At 43.2% G+C, this 19,876-nt stretch overlaps 1 protein-coding gene across 1 annotated transcript in view; it reads right to left on the bottom strand.

The window, feature by feature from the left end:
* Positions 1–19,876, bottom strand: part of LOC143817014 (uncharacterized) — a 51,058-nt gene that overhangs the window by 14,050 nt on the left and 17,132 nt on the right. Inside the window, exons 2-4 of the mRNA XM_077298057.1 lie at positions 13,226–13,331; positions 12,972–13,078; positions 1,663–1,835 (exon numbers count right to left, since the gene is read on the bottom strand). Coding sequence (XP_077154172.1) covers positions 1,663–1,835; positions 12,972–13,078; positions 13,226–13,331 — 386 coding nt within the window. The remainder of the gene's footprint in view (positions 1–1,662; positions 1,836–12,971; positions 13,079–13,225; positions 13,332–19,876) is intronic.

The raw sequence follows: 19,876 nt of genomic DNA, 5'->3' as shown, positions 1-19,876 counted from the left end.
ATTCTTTCTGCGGATTCCGCAACGGTTTTCCACCTGCACCAATAGGAAACTGCAGTTGGAAACCCGCAGTGGAATCCGCAGAAGAAACCGCACAAAAACCCGCAGGGAAAACCACCGCGGTTTTCAACTGCGGGTTTACCAAACTGAAAAATCCGCAGCAAAAAAAGGATCGTGTGAACAAGCCCTAAAAATTTTGCAAATTAGGTTTCTGATTCATTAGGACCCAAATCATTAAAAATCTGTCATTAAAAAAAAAAAAAAAAAAAATGAAAATTGCTATTTTGGCAAGTAATGGGTTAAACATGTTCTGTAGACAAATCACACAAATCATGAGACATGGTGCCACAGCGGTTGAACATAGTATTCAAGCACGCTGAAGACAACCTTACCCGAGCACACTCGCTCATCACTAATTAGTGACAAATCATTTTTACTGTTTGCTATAACTCGGAGGAGAATATATGGATTACACACACTTCTATGAAATTTCCATCCTAACACAGTCATAATAAATGGTCATGCAGCACCCCAGAGTCCTGGTCGTTTCAGTAATGTCGCTCTGCCACTAAGGGGAGCGATGTTACGTCTGATTGCACTAAAAGTTCACCTGACCAGGTATCACAGTCACACATTACACTTCACACTCCGGCCACCAGGGGGAACAAAGGGTTCTATGTATTAGGCCACTCCTCACACTCTGGTAAAACTGGGGGCTGGATAGGAAGTTAGGGAGAAGCTGACTGGGTTTCGCCCAGGTAACATCTAGTGAGAGAAGAGCGTTGCTTGGGAAGATTCAGGGGGGTCCCTGTCAGGGGTGGGATCCTGACAGTGGCCTAGCAAAACGACAGATTGTTACGGAGCCGTGCCTGCACCTCATTGTGGCGGCATCCTAAGAAAGGACACGAAGCGAAGTATATTGTGGAGAAGTGAGAAACGAGATCACAGCACAAAGGCGATAGAACCAGAAGGAGTTGTGCCCCGAGATCGGCAACATCCTTCTGAGGCGCGTAGCCGGCAGCCAGAACGCCGAGGAAGTAATAGGCTCTACGCATTACTTTGAACTACGGCAGGGCAGTTAACTCTAGGTTGGCTGTCTCACCTTTTACACCTAATGAAGACAACGGAGGCAATTGTGGGAGAGGGGCGTCTCTAGGGTCCCTATAAAATAACTCCAGGCCTATCCCGTCATACGGGTGCGTCCTATCCATATTATCTGGGGGACGGAGAGAGAAAGAACAGAAACATACACGACAGTTGTGAGGACTATCCCGTGGTGCTCAGCAGGGAAGTACTACAACACCCAGGCGCTAGTAGGTAGGCAACTGATTTCCACCTGCAAAGGGAACTCTGGATGTGCCTTCGGACCGGCCGGTCTCAGCCAGCCCTGTTAGCAGTACTCTGGATTGCGGATGCCGAAGCCTTCAGTAAAGAGGTAAAGAGACTGCCACCCTGTGTTCTTGTCATTTACTGCAACCTATACCACCACCTACTCCTTTTATTGGGCGCCCCTTAGCAGGGCCACGGACCGGGTCAGGCCACCGTGACATTCCTAGTACCGAGAGACCCGGTACCGAGTACCCCGCTGCCCTATGTCTGGGGGCCGCTCCAGTCAGGTCACTCAGTGATGAATATGTGGGACCAGGAATTCAGGACAACACTTACTGCATTATCAGGATCAGCTTTAAAATTCCACTTCTGCTGATCTGAAACTGCTTGTATGAGAAATCCCAGTGACCACAAGGTCCAGCCCAGGTAGTCCTTCAGCCCCAGAGGCTTGTTTCTTGTCTCAAGGTTTAACATTAAGGATGGAAGTAAAGTTACAAATATCCATATACCTGGGAAAGAATAAGGAGACCGATGAAAAATAAAACTCTATATGTCACTGTGATGTCACTAATGAGTGAAATTGATTAATAATCATCACTTCCTGTCATCACCACTGGAATAAACAGTTCATAACAGACAAGATAAATATAGTGTCATATCTTAAACTACCTTGCCTACATTAGTGGATAATGAACGAGTTCCTATAGCTTTAAAGCGATTTTCCACCCAATATACATTTCTCATCTGTTATCCTACCTGGTGCCCTCTATTTACCAGTAACTGCCTTCTCCCCCTAGATTGGTGCTCTGCTCCTCCGGCTCCCAAAATACCTAATGAAGTTGTATGGGGAGTGCAGTGGCAAGTCTGATCCAAAAAATGACTTTCCAACGCCACAGCACAAAACTGAGGTAAATTGTGGGCACCAAATTTATGATTCCACAACCGCCAAATTCATAAAAAGCCATTTTCTATTTTTGGAAAACGATATATTTATGCATCATTTAAATATTTTCCCTTTAATAGAAACTGATCTGCAGTACCGGGACTGGCCACTACATAGTGGATGGAGTTGTACTATCTGGGTTCTGTTTCCCTGGCCTTCATCCTTTCATTCCCTATATAGGGATCTGGACTTACACAAGGGTTCCTGAGTTTGGTACACGTAGTGGCTGCTGGCCGATGGAACGGGGTGGTACAGAATGGTCAAGGAAGTTAAATCAGTACAAGGAGGTCACGAACAGGGACATAACTGTCAGACAGCAGAGTAGTCAAAACCATGGGCTAACGTCAGAAACTGGAATCAAACTAACAAAGCGGAAGCAGAGAAACAGAAGGAGTGAACCAGATAGATAAAAATATAACTGGCACTGGAGGCAGGAACCTAGGAGTTTATATAGCATAAAGCCCCACTCTAGACTCACAGAAGATAATAAATAGAAACAGAAGGAGGGTGAGGGAGCTTCAATGAAACTTGTATGTGACTGAGGTTGAATTTGATAAGTCCACAGGAGGGTGCCGGTCCCGCTGGTGAACACAGCTGTAGTGTAGGAAAAAAGAGGATTCTTGTTGACACAGCAATCGGGTAAAATGCAAAAAAAAAAAAAAAAAGTTTTTTAAGCCACTTTTAAGACATTTTAAAATAGAAAAGGATTAAAGAACACCTGACGCATTTCTGGCATGATAGTTGCGCCCTTAGTCATTGGACAACGACTAAGGGAGCAAATGTCGCACCAGAAACACGTCAGATGTTTTTTAATCTTTTCTACTAATGGCTTAATAAACTTTTTTTGCATTTTATCCGGTCAGCGTGCAGACATGAATCCTCTTTTTTCCTATAGATAAAAACCCATGTTCAATAATTACCGTATATACTCATGTATAAGTCGACCTGAGTATAAGCCGAGGCACCTAATTTTGCCTTGAAAAACTGGGAAAACGTATTGACTCGAGTATAAGCCGGGTATGCATTGTCCCCTCATCCCTATTCTTGTATGCATGGTTCCTCATCCCCATCTTTGTCTGCATGGCTCCTTATTTCCATTCTTGTATGCATGGTTCCTCATTCCCATTCTTGTATGCATGGCTCCTTATTCCCATCCTTGCCTGCATGGCTCCTTACTCCCATCCCTGTAGGCATGGCTCCTTATTCCCATCCTTGTGTGCAGGGTTCCTCTTCCCTGCGCGCCCTCACAGCATCTTGTTCCGATGCCAGCAGCTCCTGCGGCCGAGCGATCACGTGTCTCCGCTCATTAAGGTAATGAATATTCACCTCTCTCCATGCCTATGGGAGTGGAGAAAGGTGAAAATTCATTACCTTAATGAGCAGGCACCCGTGAGAGCCCGGCAGCTGCTGGAAGCCGGCGGCTGCAGCTGAAAGGCCGGTGTCACACTAGAGAGGAATACGGATGAGCAAGAGGCGCAAAAACAACGCATTGCACGCGGACCAATGTTTCTCTATGGGGCAGCTCCCAGCCATATATTTCTCGGCCGTATTTTATGGGCTGAGAAAATCGCAGGATGCTGCGTTTGTCTGCGTATTGAGCAAAAAATCCGCCAATGAAAGTCTATGGGGCGAGAAAAATACGGATTACACACGGACCATGCATGTGACTTGTGAGAAATACCCACCGGTGTTCTATAGGTGTTCTATAGGAAAGCCGTTAATTCAGTGCTGTGTACAGTAAATCACAGGTTAGAATAGATAAAATAAATGTCTACACAATATATATACAGTGCCTACAAGTAGTATTCAACCCCCTGCAGATTTAGCAGGTTTAATAAGATGCAAATAAGTTAGAGCCTTCAAACTTCAAACAAGAGCAGGATTTATTAACAGATGCATAAATCTTACAAACCAAAAAGTTTTGTTGCTCAGTTAAATTTTTATAAATTGTAAACAAAAAAGTGTGGGACAATTATTATTCAACCCCTAGGTTTAATATTTTGTGGAATAACCTTTGTTTGCAATTACAGCTAATAATCGTCTTTTATAAGACCTGATCAGGCCGGCACAGGTCTCTGGAGTTATCTTGGCCCACTCCTCCATGCAGATCTTCTCCAAGTTATCTAGGTTCTTTGGGTGTCTCATGTGGACTTTAATCTTGAGCTCCTTCCACAAGTTTTCAATTGGGTTAAGGTCAGGAGACTGACTAGGCCACTGCAAAACCTTGATTTTTTGCCTCTTGAACCAGGCCTTGGTTTTCTTGGCTGTGTGCTTTGGGTCGTTGTCTTGTTGGAAGATGAAATGACGACCCATCTTAAGATCCTTGATGGAGGAGCGGAGGTTCTTGGCCAAAATCTCCAGGTAGGCCGTGCTATCCATCTTCCCATGGATGCGGACCAGATGGCCAGGCCCCTTGGCTGAGAAACAGCCCCACAGCATGATGCTGCCACCACCATGCTTGACTGTAGGGATGGTATTCTTGGGGTTGTATGCAGTGCCATCCAGTCTCCAAACGTCACGTGTGTGGTTAGCACCAAAGATCTCGATCTTGGTCTCATCAGACCAGAGAACCTTGAACCAGTCAGTCTCAGAGTCCTCCAAGTGATCATGAGCAAACTGTAGACGAGCCTTGACATGACGCTTTGAAAGTAAAGGTACCTTACGGGCTCGTCTGGAACGGAGACCATTGCGGTGGAGTACGTTACTTATGGTATTGACTGAAACCAATGTCCCCACTGCCATGAGATCTTCCCGGAGCTCCTTCCTTGTTGTCCTTGGGTTAGCCTTGACTCTTCGGACAAGCCTGGCCTCGGCACGGGAGGAAACTTTCAAAGGCTGTCCAGGCCGTGGAAGGCTAACAGTAGTTCCATAAGCCTTCCACTTCCGGATGATGCTCCCAACAGTGGAGACAGGTAGGCCCAACTCCTTGGAAAGGGTTTTGTACCCCTTGCCAGCCTTGTGACCCTCCACGATCTTGTCTCTGATGGCCTTGGAATGCTCCTTTGTCTTTCCCATGTTGACCATGTATGAGTGCTGTTCACAAGTTTGGGGAGGGTCTTAAATAGTCAGAAAAGGCTGGAAAAAGAGATAATTAATCCAAACATGTGAAGCTCATTGTTCTTTGTGCCTGAACTACTTCTTAATACTTTAGGGGAACCAAACAGAATTCTGGTGGGTTGAGGGGTTGAATAATAAATGACCCTCTGAAAAGACTTTTCACAATTTAAAAAAAAAAAATAAACAAAGAAATAACATTCTTTTTTGCTGCAGTGCATTTCACACTTCCAGGCTGATCTACAGTCCAAATGTCACAATGCCAAGTTAATTCCAAATGTGTAAACCTGCTAAATCTGCAGGGGGTTGAATACTACTTGTAGGCACTGTATATATATATATATATATATATATATATATATATACACACACACACACATACAGTTAGGTCCATATATATTTGGACACAGACAACATTTTTCTAATTTTGGTTATAGACATTACCACAATGAATTTTAAACAAAACAATTCAGATGCAGTTGAAGTTCAGACTTTCAGCTTTCATTTGAGTGTATCCACATTAAAATTGGATGAAGGGTTTAGGAGTTTCAGCTCCTTAACATGTGCCACCCTGTTTTTAAAGGGACCAAAAGTAATTGGACAGATTAAATAATTTTAAAGAAAATGTTCATTTCTAGTACTTGGTTGAAAACCCTTTGTTGGCAATGACTGCCTGAAGTCTTAAACTCATGGACATCACCAGACGCTGTGTTTCCTCCTTTTTGGTGCTCTGCCAGGCCTTAACTGCGGTGGTTTTCAGTTGCTGTTTGTTTGTGGGCCTTTCTGTCTGAAGTTTAGTCTTTAACAAGTGAAATGCATGCTCAATTGGGTTGAGATCAGGTGACTGACTTGGCCATTCAAGAATATTCCACTTGTTTGCTTTAATAGACTCCTGGGTTGCTTTGGCTTCATGTTTTGGGTCATTGTCCCTTTCCAGTATGAAACGACGACCAATCAGTTTGGCTGCATTTGGCTGGATCTGAGCACACAGTATGGCGGCTCTGAATACCTCAGAATTCATTCGGCTGCTTCTGTCCTGTGTCACATCATCAATAAACACTAGTGACCCAGTGCCACTGGCAGCCATGCATGCCCAAGCCATCACACTGCCTCCGCCGTGTTTTACAGAGGATGTGGTATGCTTTGGATCATGAGCTGTACCACGCCTTCGCCATACTCTTCTCTTTCCATCATTCTGGTAGAGGTTGATCTTGGTTTCATCTGTCCAAAGAATGTTCTTCCAGAACTGTGCTGGCTTTTTTAGATGTTTTATAGCAAAGTCCAGTCTAGCCTTTTTATTCTTGATTCTTATGAGTGGCTTGCACCGTGCAGTGAACCCTCTGTATTTACTTTCATGCAGTCTTCTCTTTATGGTAGATTTGGATATTGATACGCCGACCTCCTGGAGAGTGTTGGTCACTTGGTTGGCTGTTGTGAAGGGGTTTCTCCTCACCATGGAGATTATTCTGCGATCATCCACCACTGTTGTCTTACGTGGGCGCTCAGGTCTTTTTGCATTGATGAGACCATCAGTGCTTTCTTTCTTTCTCAGGATGCACCAAACTGTTGATTTTGCCACTCCTAATATTGTAGCAATTTCTCGGATGGGTTTTTTCTGTTTTCGCAGCTTAAGGATGGCTTGATTCACCTGCAAGGAGAGCTCCTTTGACCGCATGTTTACTTCACAGCAAAACCTTCCAAATGCAAGCACCACATCTCAAATAAACTCCAGGTCTTTTATCTGCTTAATTCAGAATGACATAATGAAGGGATTGCCCACACCTGTTCATGAAATAGCCTTGGAGTCAATTGTCCAATTACTTTTGGTCCCTTTAAAAACAGGGTGGCACATGTTAAAGAGCTGAAACTCCTAAACCCTTCATCCAATTTTAATGTGGATACCCTCAAATGAAAGCTGAAAGTCTGAACTTCAACTGCATCTGAATTGTTTTGCTTAAAATTCATTGTGGTAATGTCTATAACCAAAATTAGAAAAATGTCGTCTCTGTCCAAATATATATGGACCTAACTGTGTATGTATGTATATATATATGTATATATATATATATATATATATATATATATATATATATATATATATATATATATATATATATATATATATATATATATATATATATATATATACACACAGTGGGGCAAAAAAGTATTTAGTCAGTCAGCAATAGTGCAAGTTCCACCACTTAAAAAGATGAGAGGCGCCTGTAATTTACATCATAGGTAGACCTCAACTATGGGAGACAAACTGAGACAAAAAAATCCAGAAAATCACATTGTCTGTTTTTTTATCATTTTATTTGCATATTATGGTGGAAAATAAGTATTTGGTCAGAAACAAACAATCAAGATTTCTGGCTCTCACAGACCTGTAACTTCTTTAAGAGTCTCCTCTTTCCTCCACTCATTACCTGTAGTAATGGCACCTGTTTAAACTTGTTATCAGTATAAAAAGACACCTGTGCACACCCTCAAACAGTCTGACTCCAAACTCCACTATGGTGAAGACCAAAGAGCTGTCAAAGGACACCAGAAACAAAATTGTAGCCCTGCACCAGGCTGGGAAGACTGAATCTGCAATAGCCAACCAGCTTGGAGTGAAGAAATCAACAGTGGGAGCAATAATTAGAAAATGGAAGACATTCAAGACCACTGATAATCTCCCTCGATCTGGGGCTCCACGCAAAATCCCACCCCGTGGGGTCAGAATGATCACAAGAACGGTGAGCAAAAATCCCAGAACCACGCGGGGGGACCTAGTGAATGAACTGCAGAGAGCTGGGACCAATGTAACAAGGCCTACCATAAGTAACACACTACGCCACCATGGACTCAGATCCTGCAGTGCCAGACGTGTCCCACTGCTTAAGCCAGTACATGTCCGAGCCTGTCTGAAGTTTGCTAGAGAGCATTTGGATGATCCAGAGGACTTTTGGGAGAATGTCCTATGGTCTGATGAAACCAAACTGGAACGGTTTGGTAGAAACACAACTTGTCGTGTTTGGAGGAAAAAGAATACTGAGTTGCATCCATCAAACACCATACCTACTGTAAAGCATGGTGGTGGAAACATCATGCTTTGGGGCTATTTCTCTGCAGAGGGGCCAGGACGACTGATCCGGGTACATGAAAGAATGAATGGGGCCATGTATCGTGAGATTTTGAGTGCAAACCTCCTTCCATCAGCAAGGGCATTGAAGATGAAACGTGGCTGGGTCTTTCAACATGACAATGATCCAAAGCACACCGCCAGGGCAACGAAGGAGTGGCTTCGTAAGAAGCATTTCAAGGTCCTGGAGTGGCCTAGCCAGTCTCCAGATCTCAACCCTATAGAAAACCTTTGGAGGGAGTTGAAAGTCCGTGTTGCCAAGCGAAAAGCCAAAAACATCAATGCTCTAGAGGAGATCTGCATGGAGGAATGGGCCAACATACCAACAACAGTGTGTGGCAACCTTGTGAAGACTTACAGAAAACGTTTGACCTCTGTCATTGCCAACAAAGGATATATTACAAAGTATTGAGATGAAATTTTGTTTCTGACCAAATACTTATTTTCCACCATAATATGCAAATAAAATGATAAAAAAACAGACAATGTGATTTTCTGGATTTTTTTTTCTCAGTTTGTCTCCCATAGTTGAGGTCTACCTATGATGTAAATTACAGACGCCTCTCATCTTTTTAAGTGGTGGAACTTGCACTATTGCTGATATATATATATATATATATATATATATATATATATATATATATATATATATATATATATATATATATATATAGATATAGAGAGAGAGAGAGAGAGAGAGAGAGAACATTGACACACACACCCATATATATATATATATATATACATACATACATACATACACACACACACGCAGTTTGGACACACCTTTTCATTTAAAGATTTTTCTGTATTTCCATTACTATACTTAACAAAAAAGTGTGAAACAACTGAAATTATGTCATATATTCTAGGTTCTTCGAAGTAACCACCTTTTGCTTTGATGACTGCTTTGCACACTCTTGGCATTCTCTTGATGAGCTTCAAGAGGTAGTCACCGGGAATGGTTTACACTTCACAGGTGAGCCCTGTCAGGTTTAATAAGTGGGATTTCTTGCCTTAGGCCTCTTTCACACGTCAGTGGCTCTGGTACGTGTACTGACAGTTTTCTCACGTACCGGAGACACTGACACACGTAGACCCATTCAAATGAATGGGTCTATGCACATGTCTCCGTGTTTTCACGGACCGTGTGTCCGTGATGAAAACACGGAGACATGTCCGTTTATCTCCGGCAGCACGGTCCGCAAAGCGTCCCGCACACGCGGGAGAACAGTGTGCACTCTCCTCCGTGTGCACGTACCGCCCGCAGGAGAGACAGCGCTACAGTAAGCACTGTCCCCTATGCGTGTGGTGCTGAAGGCGGCATTCATCTCTTCTCCCCTGCAGGAGAGAAGAAATGAAAAATCAAGTTTTTGTTTTCTTATGTTAAAAATAAAGTTTGGGGGTCACCTCCCACCTCCCATCCCCCGTGCGCCCACTCGCTTGCAGAGAAATACTCACCCAGCTCCCGCAATGTCTCCTCTCAGCACCGGCAGCTTGTCCTGTGTGAGAGGTCACGTGGTACCGCTCATTACAGTGATGAATATGCGAGAGGTGACCCCCAAACTTTATTTTTAACAAACCTTCTCTCCAGCATGCAGCGCTGCAGGGAGAAGAGATGAATGCCGCATTCAGCACCACACGCAGGGGGGACAGCGCTTACTGTAGCGCTGTCTCTCCTGCACGGTCCGTGTGGTCCTCAGGCAGCACACGGGCGGCACACGGCTGCTGCACGTGTGCCACGTGAGCACACGGACATCTCCGGTACCGGAAAAAAAAGGCTGTGTGAAACCGGCCTTATAGATGGGGTTGGGACCATCAGTTGTGTTGTGCAGAAGTCTGGTGGATACACAGATGATAGTCCTACTGAATAGACTGTTAGAATTTGTGTTATGGCAAGAAAAAAGCAGCTAAGTAAAGAAAAACGAGTGGCCATCATTACTTTAAGAAATGAAGGTCAGTCAGTCTGAAAAATTGGTCAAAGTTTGAAAGCGTCCCCAAGTGCAGTGGCAAAAACCATCAAGTGCTACAAAGAAACTGGCTCACATGAGGACCACCCCGGGAAAGGAAGACCAAGAGTCACCTCTGCTTCTAAGTTTATCCGAGTCACCAGCCTCAGAAATCGCAAGTTAACAGCAGCTCAGATTAGAGACCAGGACAATGCCACACAGAGATCTAACAGCAGACACATCTCCACAACAACCGTTAAGAGTAGACTTTGTGCAGCAGGCCTTCATGGTAAAATAGCTGCTAGGAAACCACTGCTAAGGACAGGCAACAAGCAGAAGAGACTTGTTTGGGCTAAAGAACACAAGGAATGGACATTAGACCAGTGGAAATCTGTGCTTTGGTCTGATGAGTCCAAATTTGAGATCTTTGGTTCCAACCACCGTGTCTTTGTGCAACACAGAAAAGGTGAACGGATGGACTCTACATGCCTGGTTTCCACCGTGAAGCATGGAGGAGGAGGTGTGATGGTGTGGGGGTACTTTGCTGGTGACACTGTTGGGGATTTATTCAAAATTGAAGGCATACTGAACCAGCATGGCTACCACAGCATCTTGCAGCGGCATGCTATTCCATCCGGTTTGCGTTTAGTTGAACCATCATTTATTTTTCAACAGGACAATGACCCCAAACACACCTCCAGGCTGTGTAAGGGCTATTGACCAAGAATTAGAGTGATGGGGTGCTACGCCAGATGACCTGGCCTCCACAGTCACCAGACGTGAACCCAATCGTGATGGTTTGGGGTGAGCTGGACCGCAGAGTGAAGGCAAAAGGGCCAACAAGTGCTAAGCATCTCTGGGAACTCCTTCAAGATTGTTGGAAGACCATTCCCGGTGACTAGCTCTTGAAGCTCATCAAGAGAATGCCAAGAGTGTGCAAAGCAGTCACCAAAGCAAAAGGTGGCTACTTTGAAGAACCTAAAATATAAGACATAACAAAAAAGTTTGAAACAACTGAAATCTACTATATAATTGTCTAAGGGGTACTTCCGTCTGTCCTTCTGTCTGTCTGTAACAGTTATTCGTTCGCTGATTGGTCTCAGCAGCTGCCTGTCATGGCTGCCGCGACCAATCAGCGACGCGCACAGTCCGGAAGAAAATGGCCGCTCCTTACTCCCCGCACACACCCCTCCAGTCTGCCCTCACACAGGGTTAATGGCAGCGGTAACAGACCGTGTTATGCCGCGGTGTAATGCAGTCCATTACCGCTGCTATTAACCCTGTGTGACCAACTTTTTACTATTCATGTTGCCTATGCGGCATGAATAGTAAAACGATCTAATGTTAAAAATAATTAAAAAAATAAAAATCGTTATATACTCACCGTTCGTCGGCCCCCTGATCGACAACAGGCCTTTCCCGCTCGCGACGTTCCGCTGTTTGCTCCATGCTGCGATATCACGAGATGATGATGATGTAGCGGTCTCGCGAGACCGCTACGTCATCATCATCTCGCGAGACTGCAATGCACTCTTGGGACCGGAGCGCACCAGCAGCGTCGGTAACCGCTTCGCCGGAAGGTGAGTATAAAACTCTTTTTTATTTTATTTCTTTTTTTTAACAGGGATATCATGCCCACATTGCTATATACTGCGTGGGCTGGGCAATATACTAAATGAGCTGGGCAATATACTACATGAGCTGGGCTATATACTACGTGGGCTGTGCTATATACTACGTGGCTGGGCAATATACTACGTGACTATACAACGTGGGCTTGCCAATATACAACGTGGGCTGCGCAATATACAACGTCACTGGGCAATACATAATGTAACTGGGCAATATACTACGTGGCTGGGCAATATACTATGTCGCTGGGCAATATACAACGTGACTATACAACGTGGGCTGCGCAATATACAACGTGGGCTGCGCAATATACTACGTCACTGGGCAATATACAATGTAACTGGGCCATATACTACGTGGCTGGGCAATATACTACGTGGCTGGGCAATATACTACGTGGACATGCATATTTTAGAATACCCGATGCGTTAGAATCGGGCAACCATCTAGTTAAGTATATAATTCCACATGTGTTAATTCATAGTTTTGATGCCTTCAGTGTGAATGTACAATTTTCATAGTCATGAAAATACAGAAAAACCTTTAAATGAGAAGGTGTGTCCAAACTTTTGGTCTGTACTGTACATATTTGTGTCTATGCATGTATGTCATGTGCAAAGTATTATAGAGTGAGACAAGTGCGATTTATGTGATGACGCTGCATGGTGTACATGATAATTGGAGATGGACTGAACAGGAATTGGCATGTATTAGCGTGGAGTAAGATTTGTGGCAGGTCTCACGGAGGAGAACGCCACTTGTCAGGCGCTCCTGATTCATTACGAGGCATGTTCCACTTAATGAATCAGGAGCGTCCAACTCTTACATGTCTCCTTATCAAGATCAGAGAGCACAATCGCCGATTTTGATGAATCAGGGCATAGGATTCCAAAATTACATTCATTTCAAGCACATTGATATCTTCTTTGCAACTTCTCACCTTGCACTGTCCAGTACACGAAAAACATTCCAGGATTATCTCGCACTTTATCAAATCTCCTATCGCGCCCATCTCGGAGGATTCGTAGGAACAAAAATGTACCAAGACTGAAAAAAGAAAGAAATCAAATTAGTCACATAAAATGCAATAAAATAAATTGTTCTCCAGAAAGATGGAAAATGTCTAGCGCCACCTATAGGCCACTTATTTATGTATGTATGCTTCTACTCCCCATATTTTGTACATGTACTTACCGAACTGCCCATACTGTAACCAAACCTGTTTGGACTTGCTGCCGGAAAAACTTTGCTCCTCTCCATCTCAGGCTAAGATGCGACAGAAGTATAAATGTCCCGCTACCTGTTAATAAAGTTAGCCATAGAGTGAGAAAAATAGCACCACCACCTATGATCTTCCCCCGACATTCCTGTAATTCTGTGGCCTCTGTTTGTTAAAGGGAACCTGTCAGCAGGATTGTGCACAGTAACCTACAGACAGTGTCAGGTCGGCGCCATTATACTGATTACAATGATACCTTGGTTGATGAAATCTGTCTTGTAGTTGTTGTTTAATGGTGATGAGAAAATATACTCGTTACTCGAGATTTCCGAGTATTTTTTAGTGCTCGGAGATTTAGTTTTAATCGCCGCAGCTGAATGATTTACATCTGTTAGCCAGTATAAGGACATGTGGGGGTTGCCTGGTTGCTAGGGAATCCCCGCATGTAATCAAGCTGGCTAAGAGATGTAAATCATTCAGCTTAGGTGAGGAAAACTAAATATCCGAGCACTAAAAAAATACTCGGAGATCACCCGAGCATGCTCGGGAAATTTTGAGTAACGAGTATATTCGCTCATCACTATTGTTTTTAATCTTTATTTTCAGTTTTGAGTTAATGATATGTTCGTGCTCCGGGGCGGCCTGTGGGGGTCTGCATGTGGTGCTCTGATTAGGTATTCATAATGCAGACAGCTGATAGGTCACGGATCCCTCACTGACCTGCCCCTTATACCAAAATACGAAAATGGTTGCACTCAATGGTGTTAACGCATGTCAATGTGAAATACATGAAGTGAGAACAGCAAAATGGCTTTTGAAATTTAGGAGAAATACATGAGACGTTTAGCACAAAATTTGGCCAAATAGTGTGAGCCCATCAACCATCATCAAGGTAATCTCATGGGTCCCTAATGGCCCACTATTTGGGTGCCACTGCCTGTTTTACATCCCTAGTGAAGGGTGTTATGCCCTGTGTTCCTGATGACATAGTTGACATGGTGCCATTCCCCTGATGAATCATGTTTTGAAGAAACGCGTTGAGTGACACGCAAGATCAGTCTAGGGTTAACTAGTCTTAAAGAGTTAGCTGTAGACTGCCCTTGTAGGCAAAAAAGTCTTTGGGTGCCAGGGTCGGTCTGTACAACAGGGACTGACAGGGGCAATAATCAGGACTTTCTTTGAACTGGCAAAAGGATGTATTGGTAGGACTGCCTGAACGCCAAAAATTGGCGAGACTGATCCTCTACTTGCCTTTTCTTGTATAAACACTGAACTCTATTATATTATTGGTCTTAGAACCTGATATTTTGCAATTTCTAATACAAGCGTGCTATACATATGACTGAGATTATCGCCCCTCTAATTGTCCAACCACTGTCAGAATTATTCCTGGACAGGGATGCGGGCTTTGTTTGTTTTTAAGCATGCTTTGAGTGTCTACATGTTTAATGGGATTTTTGCTATTTTTTTTCTTTTACAGTTATATGAAAAAGTTTGGGCACCCCTATTAATCTTTAAGCTTAATGTTTTATAAAAATTGTTTTTTTGCAACAGCTATTTCAGTTTCATATATCTAATAACTGTTGGACACAGTAATGTTTCTGCCTTGAAGTGAGGTTTATTGTACTAACAGAAAATGTGCAATCTGCATTCAAACAAAATTTGACAGGTACATAAGTATGGGCACCGGCACCCTTATCATTTTCTTGTTTTAAATACTCCTACCTACTTTTTACTGACTTACTAAAGCACTTTTTTGGGTTTTGTAACCTCATTGAGCTTTGAACTTCATAGCCAGGTGTATGCAATCATGAGAAAAGCTACTTAAAGTGGCCACTTGCCAGTTGTTCTCCTGTTTGAATCTCCTCTGAAGAGTGGCATCATGGGCTCCTCAAAACAACTGTCAAATGATCTGAAAACAAAGATTATTCAACGTAGTTGTTCAGGGGAAGGATACAAAAAGCTGTCTCAGAGATTTAACCTGTCAATTTCCACTGTGAGGAACATAGTAAGGAAATGGAAGAACACAGGTACAGTTCTTGTTAAGGCCAGAAGTGGCTGAAATAGCTGTTGCAAAAACAACAATTTTTATAAAACATTAAGCTTAAAATTAATAGGGGTGCCCAAACTTTTTCATACAACTGTATAGCAAAAGTCACGCTTTAGCTTCACACTTTATGCTGTATACTTGATGCCAGGAAGAAACGTTCAGAAAAGTACTTCATACATTTTCATGAGCATTTATATTTCTTTCTTCTAAAAAAGCATCTAAGCCTCTTATTTTTATTATTTTTTAACTACCGGTACTAAAAGTAAAAGTAGCTATACATTTTGAAACCTCTATAATAACAGAGCAGCTCGGTGGTTAGCACTGTTGCTTTACAGCCCTGGGTTCAAATCCCACCAAGAACAACATCTGCAAGGAGTTTGTCAGGAAATAAAATAAATCATTCACACCACACCTATGATGGTCCAGGAATCTCAGATAAAAGGAACTGGGTTTTTTTAAGTTTTTTTTTTTTAACCAAGGAAGCACTCCCAACAAAATTGTATTCACTAAATATGTGTAATAGTAAGGGTGCATTAAAATACTTAATATTCACCATATTCCCAGGGCAGCTATGGTTGTTCCAATTCTGGCTCTCTTCCAACATTACGTGTGAATCAGAAATCACTTTTATGTTGTAAGTCTATGGAGCGTGAATCTCCAAAGTGTTACATATTACGCATAGCCCAATGTTACACACTTGTGAAACTGGCCTTACAGTTTTTTTCTGAAGAAAAAATATGGAGGTACCACCACTGTAGAGCCAGTGAGCAGAATGTGCTTTACTACCAAGCTTCGTGCACATGGCATTTCCAAGTAAGTGCCTTTAACCACTTCCCGAGATGACCATTTTCCATATTTGCGTTTTGTTTTTTTTTTCCAAGAGCCATAACTTTTTTATTTTTCCGTCCACATAGACTAATGAGGGATTCTTTTTTTAGTTTTCGGGAACCATTCATTTTACCACATACTGTACTAGAAAGCAGGGGGACAAAATGAAAGTTTGGTGACATTCAAGAAAAAACAAAACGCAATTCTGACATTGTCTTTTCGGGAATTGTTTTTGTGGCGTACATTATGTGTTAAAAATTACATGGCAATATGATTCTCCTCTTCAGTATGATGTCCAGTTTTTTTTCATATGGCAGAGGAAAGGTGGAAAACAATTTTTGATCGTGTCGCTATTTTTTTTAGACCCATAACATTTTCCTTTTTCGGCCCTTGGAGCTGAGTAAGGGATTATTTTTTATGTGGCAAGATAATATTTATATTGATACTATTTGGGTATAGACAAGATATTTTGACTGCTTCTTAAAGCATTTTTTGTGGTGATCAAAAATAAAAAAATAGTGCCACAGTGTTGCTATATATAGTGCAGGGATCCACGCTCAGGAGCAGGCAGCGTTCACACAGGCAATGTGGTCTGGTCCAAATGTTCAGTTTTTTTGCTTTCATAAAATTCCAAACAAAACAGCCTCTTCTGGGCACAAGGGTATCACAGCAAATAAACGTGATTTAGCAGGGAACGTAGGTCAGTGTGGGCCCCCCAAACAGATCACAGTCTCCCTCTCAGCTTCTGGCTGAAACTGCCAACACCAGAAGTCTTTTCTTCCTCCCAGATTCAGCTCACATTTGCTGGTCACTCACCAGCTCCAACACACTCCACTCTACTCTACTCGGCTTTCCCCAGCAGACTGACACGAAATGAACACAGGGCTCTAGATATACTAGGCAGGCGCCTCTATTCAAGCCCTGCAGAGCTAGGATTTAAGCCTGTCCTTCCCACCCTTTCCTACAATAGCAATAATCACGGTCTCCTGTGAAGCTCAGCCAAAGGCTTAGTTTTATTGGAGCTCTGTGACCTTTAAGGCTACTTTCACACATCAGGTTTTTTGTGTCAGGCTAAAGGCCCCGTCTCACATAGCGAGATCGCTAGCGAGATCGCTGCTGAGTCACAAGTTTTGTGACGCAACAGCGACCTCAGTAGCGATCTCGCTATGTGTGACACGTACCAGCGACCAGGCCCCTGCTGCGAGATCGCTGGTCGTGTCGGAATGGCCTGGACCATTTTTTGGTCGTTGAGGTCCCGCTGACATCGCTGAATCGGTGTGTGTGACACCGATCCAGCGATGTCTTCACTGGTAACCAGGGTAAACATCGGGTTACTAAGCGCAGGGCCGCGCTTAGTAACCCGATGTTTACCCTGGTTACCAGCGTAAATGTAAAAAAAAAAAAAACAGTACATACTCACCATCTGATGTCCGTCAGGTCCCTTGCCGTCTGCTTCCTGCTCTGACTGACTGCCGGCCGTAAAGTGAAAGCACAGCACAGCAGTGACGTCACGGCTGCGCTCTGCTCTCACTGTACGGCGGCACTCAGTCAGAGCGGGAAGCAGACGGCAAGGGACCTGACGGACATCAGATGGTGAGTATGTACTGTTTGTTTTTTTTGGTAACCAGGGTAAACATCGGGTTACTAAGCGCGGCCCTGCGCTTAGTAACCCGATGTTTACCCTGGTTACCCGGGTGCTGCAGGGGGACTTCGGCATCGTTGAAGACAGTTTCAACGATGCCGAAGTCGTTCCCCTGATCGTTGGTCGCTGGAGAGAGCGGTCTGTGTGACAGCTCCCCAGCGACCACACAACGACTTACCAACGATCACGGCCAGGTCGTATCGCTGGTCGTGATCGTTGGTAAATCGCTATGTGAGACGGGGCCTTAAATCCGGCTAATGTTGTAAAAAACGGATCTGACATTTTTTTAAAAAACTGATGCGCCGGATCAGTTTTTTAGCCGGATCCGGTCTTCCTTACGGCGCAGGGAGAGAGAGAGAGAGGGAGGGGGAGAGGGAGAGGGGAACGGAAAATCTCCATAATTTGCATGGAAAATACTGTGACGCTGGATTCTTCTTTCACACCTCCGTTTCATCTGTTTTTGGCCGATTCCGTCACTGTGCGTTTTTTCCGCCGGACAAACAAAAGTTGCAGTAGACGTTTTGTCCGTCCGCCGGAAACGACTATTTGGCCGGATTGTGCCTTAAACAAAAAGCCTGATGTGTGAAAGTAGCCTAACAGATCCCCGGTTGTCATAGCAAACTATCGCACCCACACTATAGGCACATCGAAAGACATGCCACATGCCTGTATTATTTTGCTAAATAAGGTTACTACAAAATAAATTAAGCTACATGCCCACCTTGTGAGCTATGCAAACAGGCGTAGCAATGTCGAGAAAGCAAAAGTTCACAGTGGAATTAAGAGAAAGGGTGGCACTGTCTTGAGGTAGGGGGAGTACAGTGGTAAATCTAAAGTACACCTTCCGTGTGCTGTGAGATCGGAAAGGTTTGGAACCAGGAGGAAAGGAACAGTGAGCTGAGGAGAGGAGGCAGCAGGAGGCACCAGGTGCGGTGAATACATGAGAAACATTCTATTTTTGGTAGAAATGATCTGATGTTTAACTAGAAGTGTGATCAATACGAACAGCAGCACCGCTATATGTTATCTCATCTCATTACACATTTACTGTCAGGTTTTCTACTGTGTAAGGTCACAGATGACAAAGACAAGACTTGACCTTTCATTTTCTCTACCTGAAGTGAAGACATCAGAGGAGGCAAGAAGTACTGGGGCTGGGATTATTCCTAAATTATAAATTAGGAGTATTAACTAGTGTACAATAAGGTTAAATAACCATTATTATTGCTATTACTATCATTAATATGAGCAGGTTCACAATAAAATATCTGTGTTACGCACAGATATGGGGAATTACACCAGTGCCTCCAAGGCTATGAGCACATAATGACTTTTTTAGTCGGATTCCGCCTGGAATAATCACCAATAAGCCGCAAAAAAAGTGAACATAATGCAAAGCAACGTAAAAACGACATTGCTGTTCAGTCTCTTGTTACTTTCTTTAACCGCTTAAGGAATCAGAAGCTGTGAAGCAGTTAAAAGGTAGTATGTACATTCTACGCTTGATACTTATAGTACAACCACAGCGTGACCGCCAGTGAAGCCAAAACCAATGGCTTTTCCCTGAATCAGTTCGCCTAGGAAACGTCCATCCACAAAACGTTATTTTAAGAACAGATTCCATTTGAAATCCACCTCAAAGTATACAAACAATTTTGTGAGGAAGGTTTTAAAATGCATCTATTCCAAAATCCTCCTCTAAGACTGCTTCAAATACTTATTCAAATGAAAAGTCTACTTTTCTGTTCATGCTTGAGGTTTTTTAGCCTTTTTTTTCACAATGAGATTTTGTAAAACCTAGCTACAGAAAAAAAGTAGTGATGTGGATTCCTCTTTGAATCTATTCATAACTACACAATACTTAGTCAAAAATACTGCTAAACCCCTTAACGACCAGGGGTATTTCAGTTTTTCAATTTCCATTTTTTGCTCCTCTTCATCCCAGAGGCTTAACTTTTTTATTTTTTGGTCAATATGGCCATGTGAGGGCTTGTTTTTTGAAGGACGAGTTGTATTTTTGAACACCACCTTTGGTTTTAAGATATTGTGTACTGGAAAACAGAAAAAAATTCCCAGTGCGGTGAAATTGCAAAAAAATTGCAATTC

The sequence above is a fragment of the Ranitomeya variabilis genome, chromosome 3 (genome assembly GCF_051348905.1).
Source record: "Ranitomeya variabilis isolate aRanVar5 chromosome 3, aRanVar5.hap1, whole genome shotgun sequence".
Lineage (NCBI taxonomy): Eukaryota > Metazoa > Chordata > Amphibia > Anura > Dendrobatidae > Ranitomeya > Ranitomeya variabilis.
This window is presented reverse-complemented; position numbering and strand designations above follow the sequence as displayed.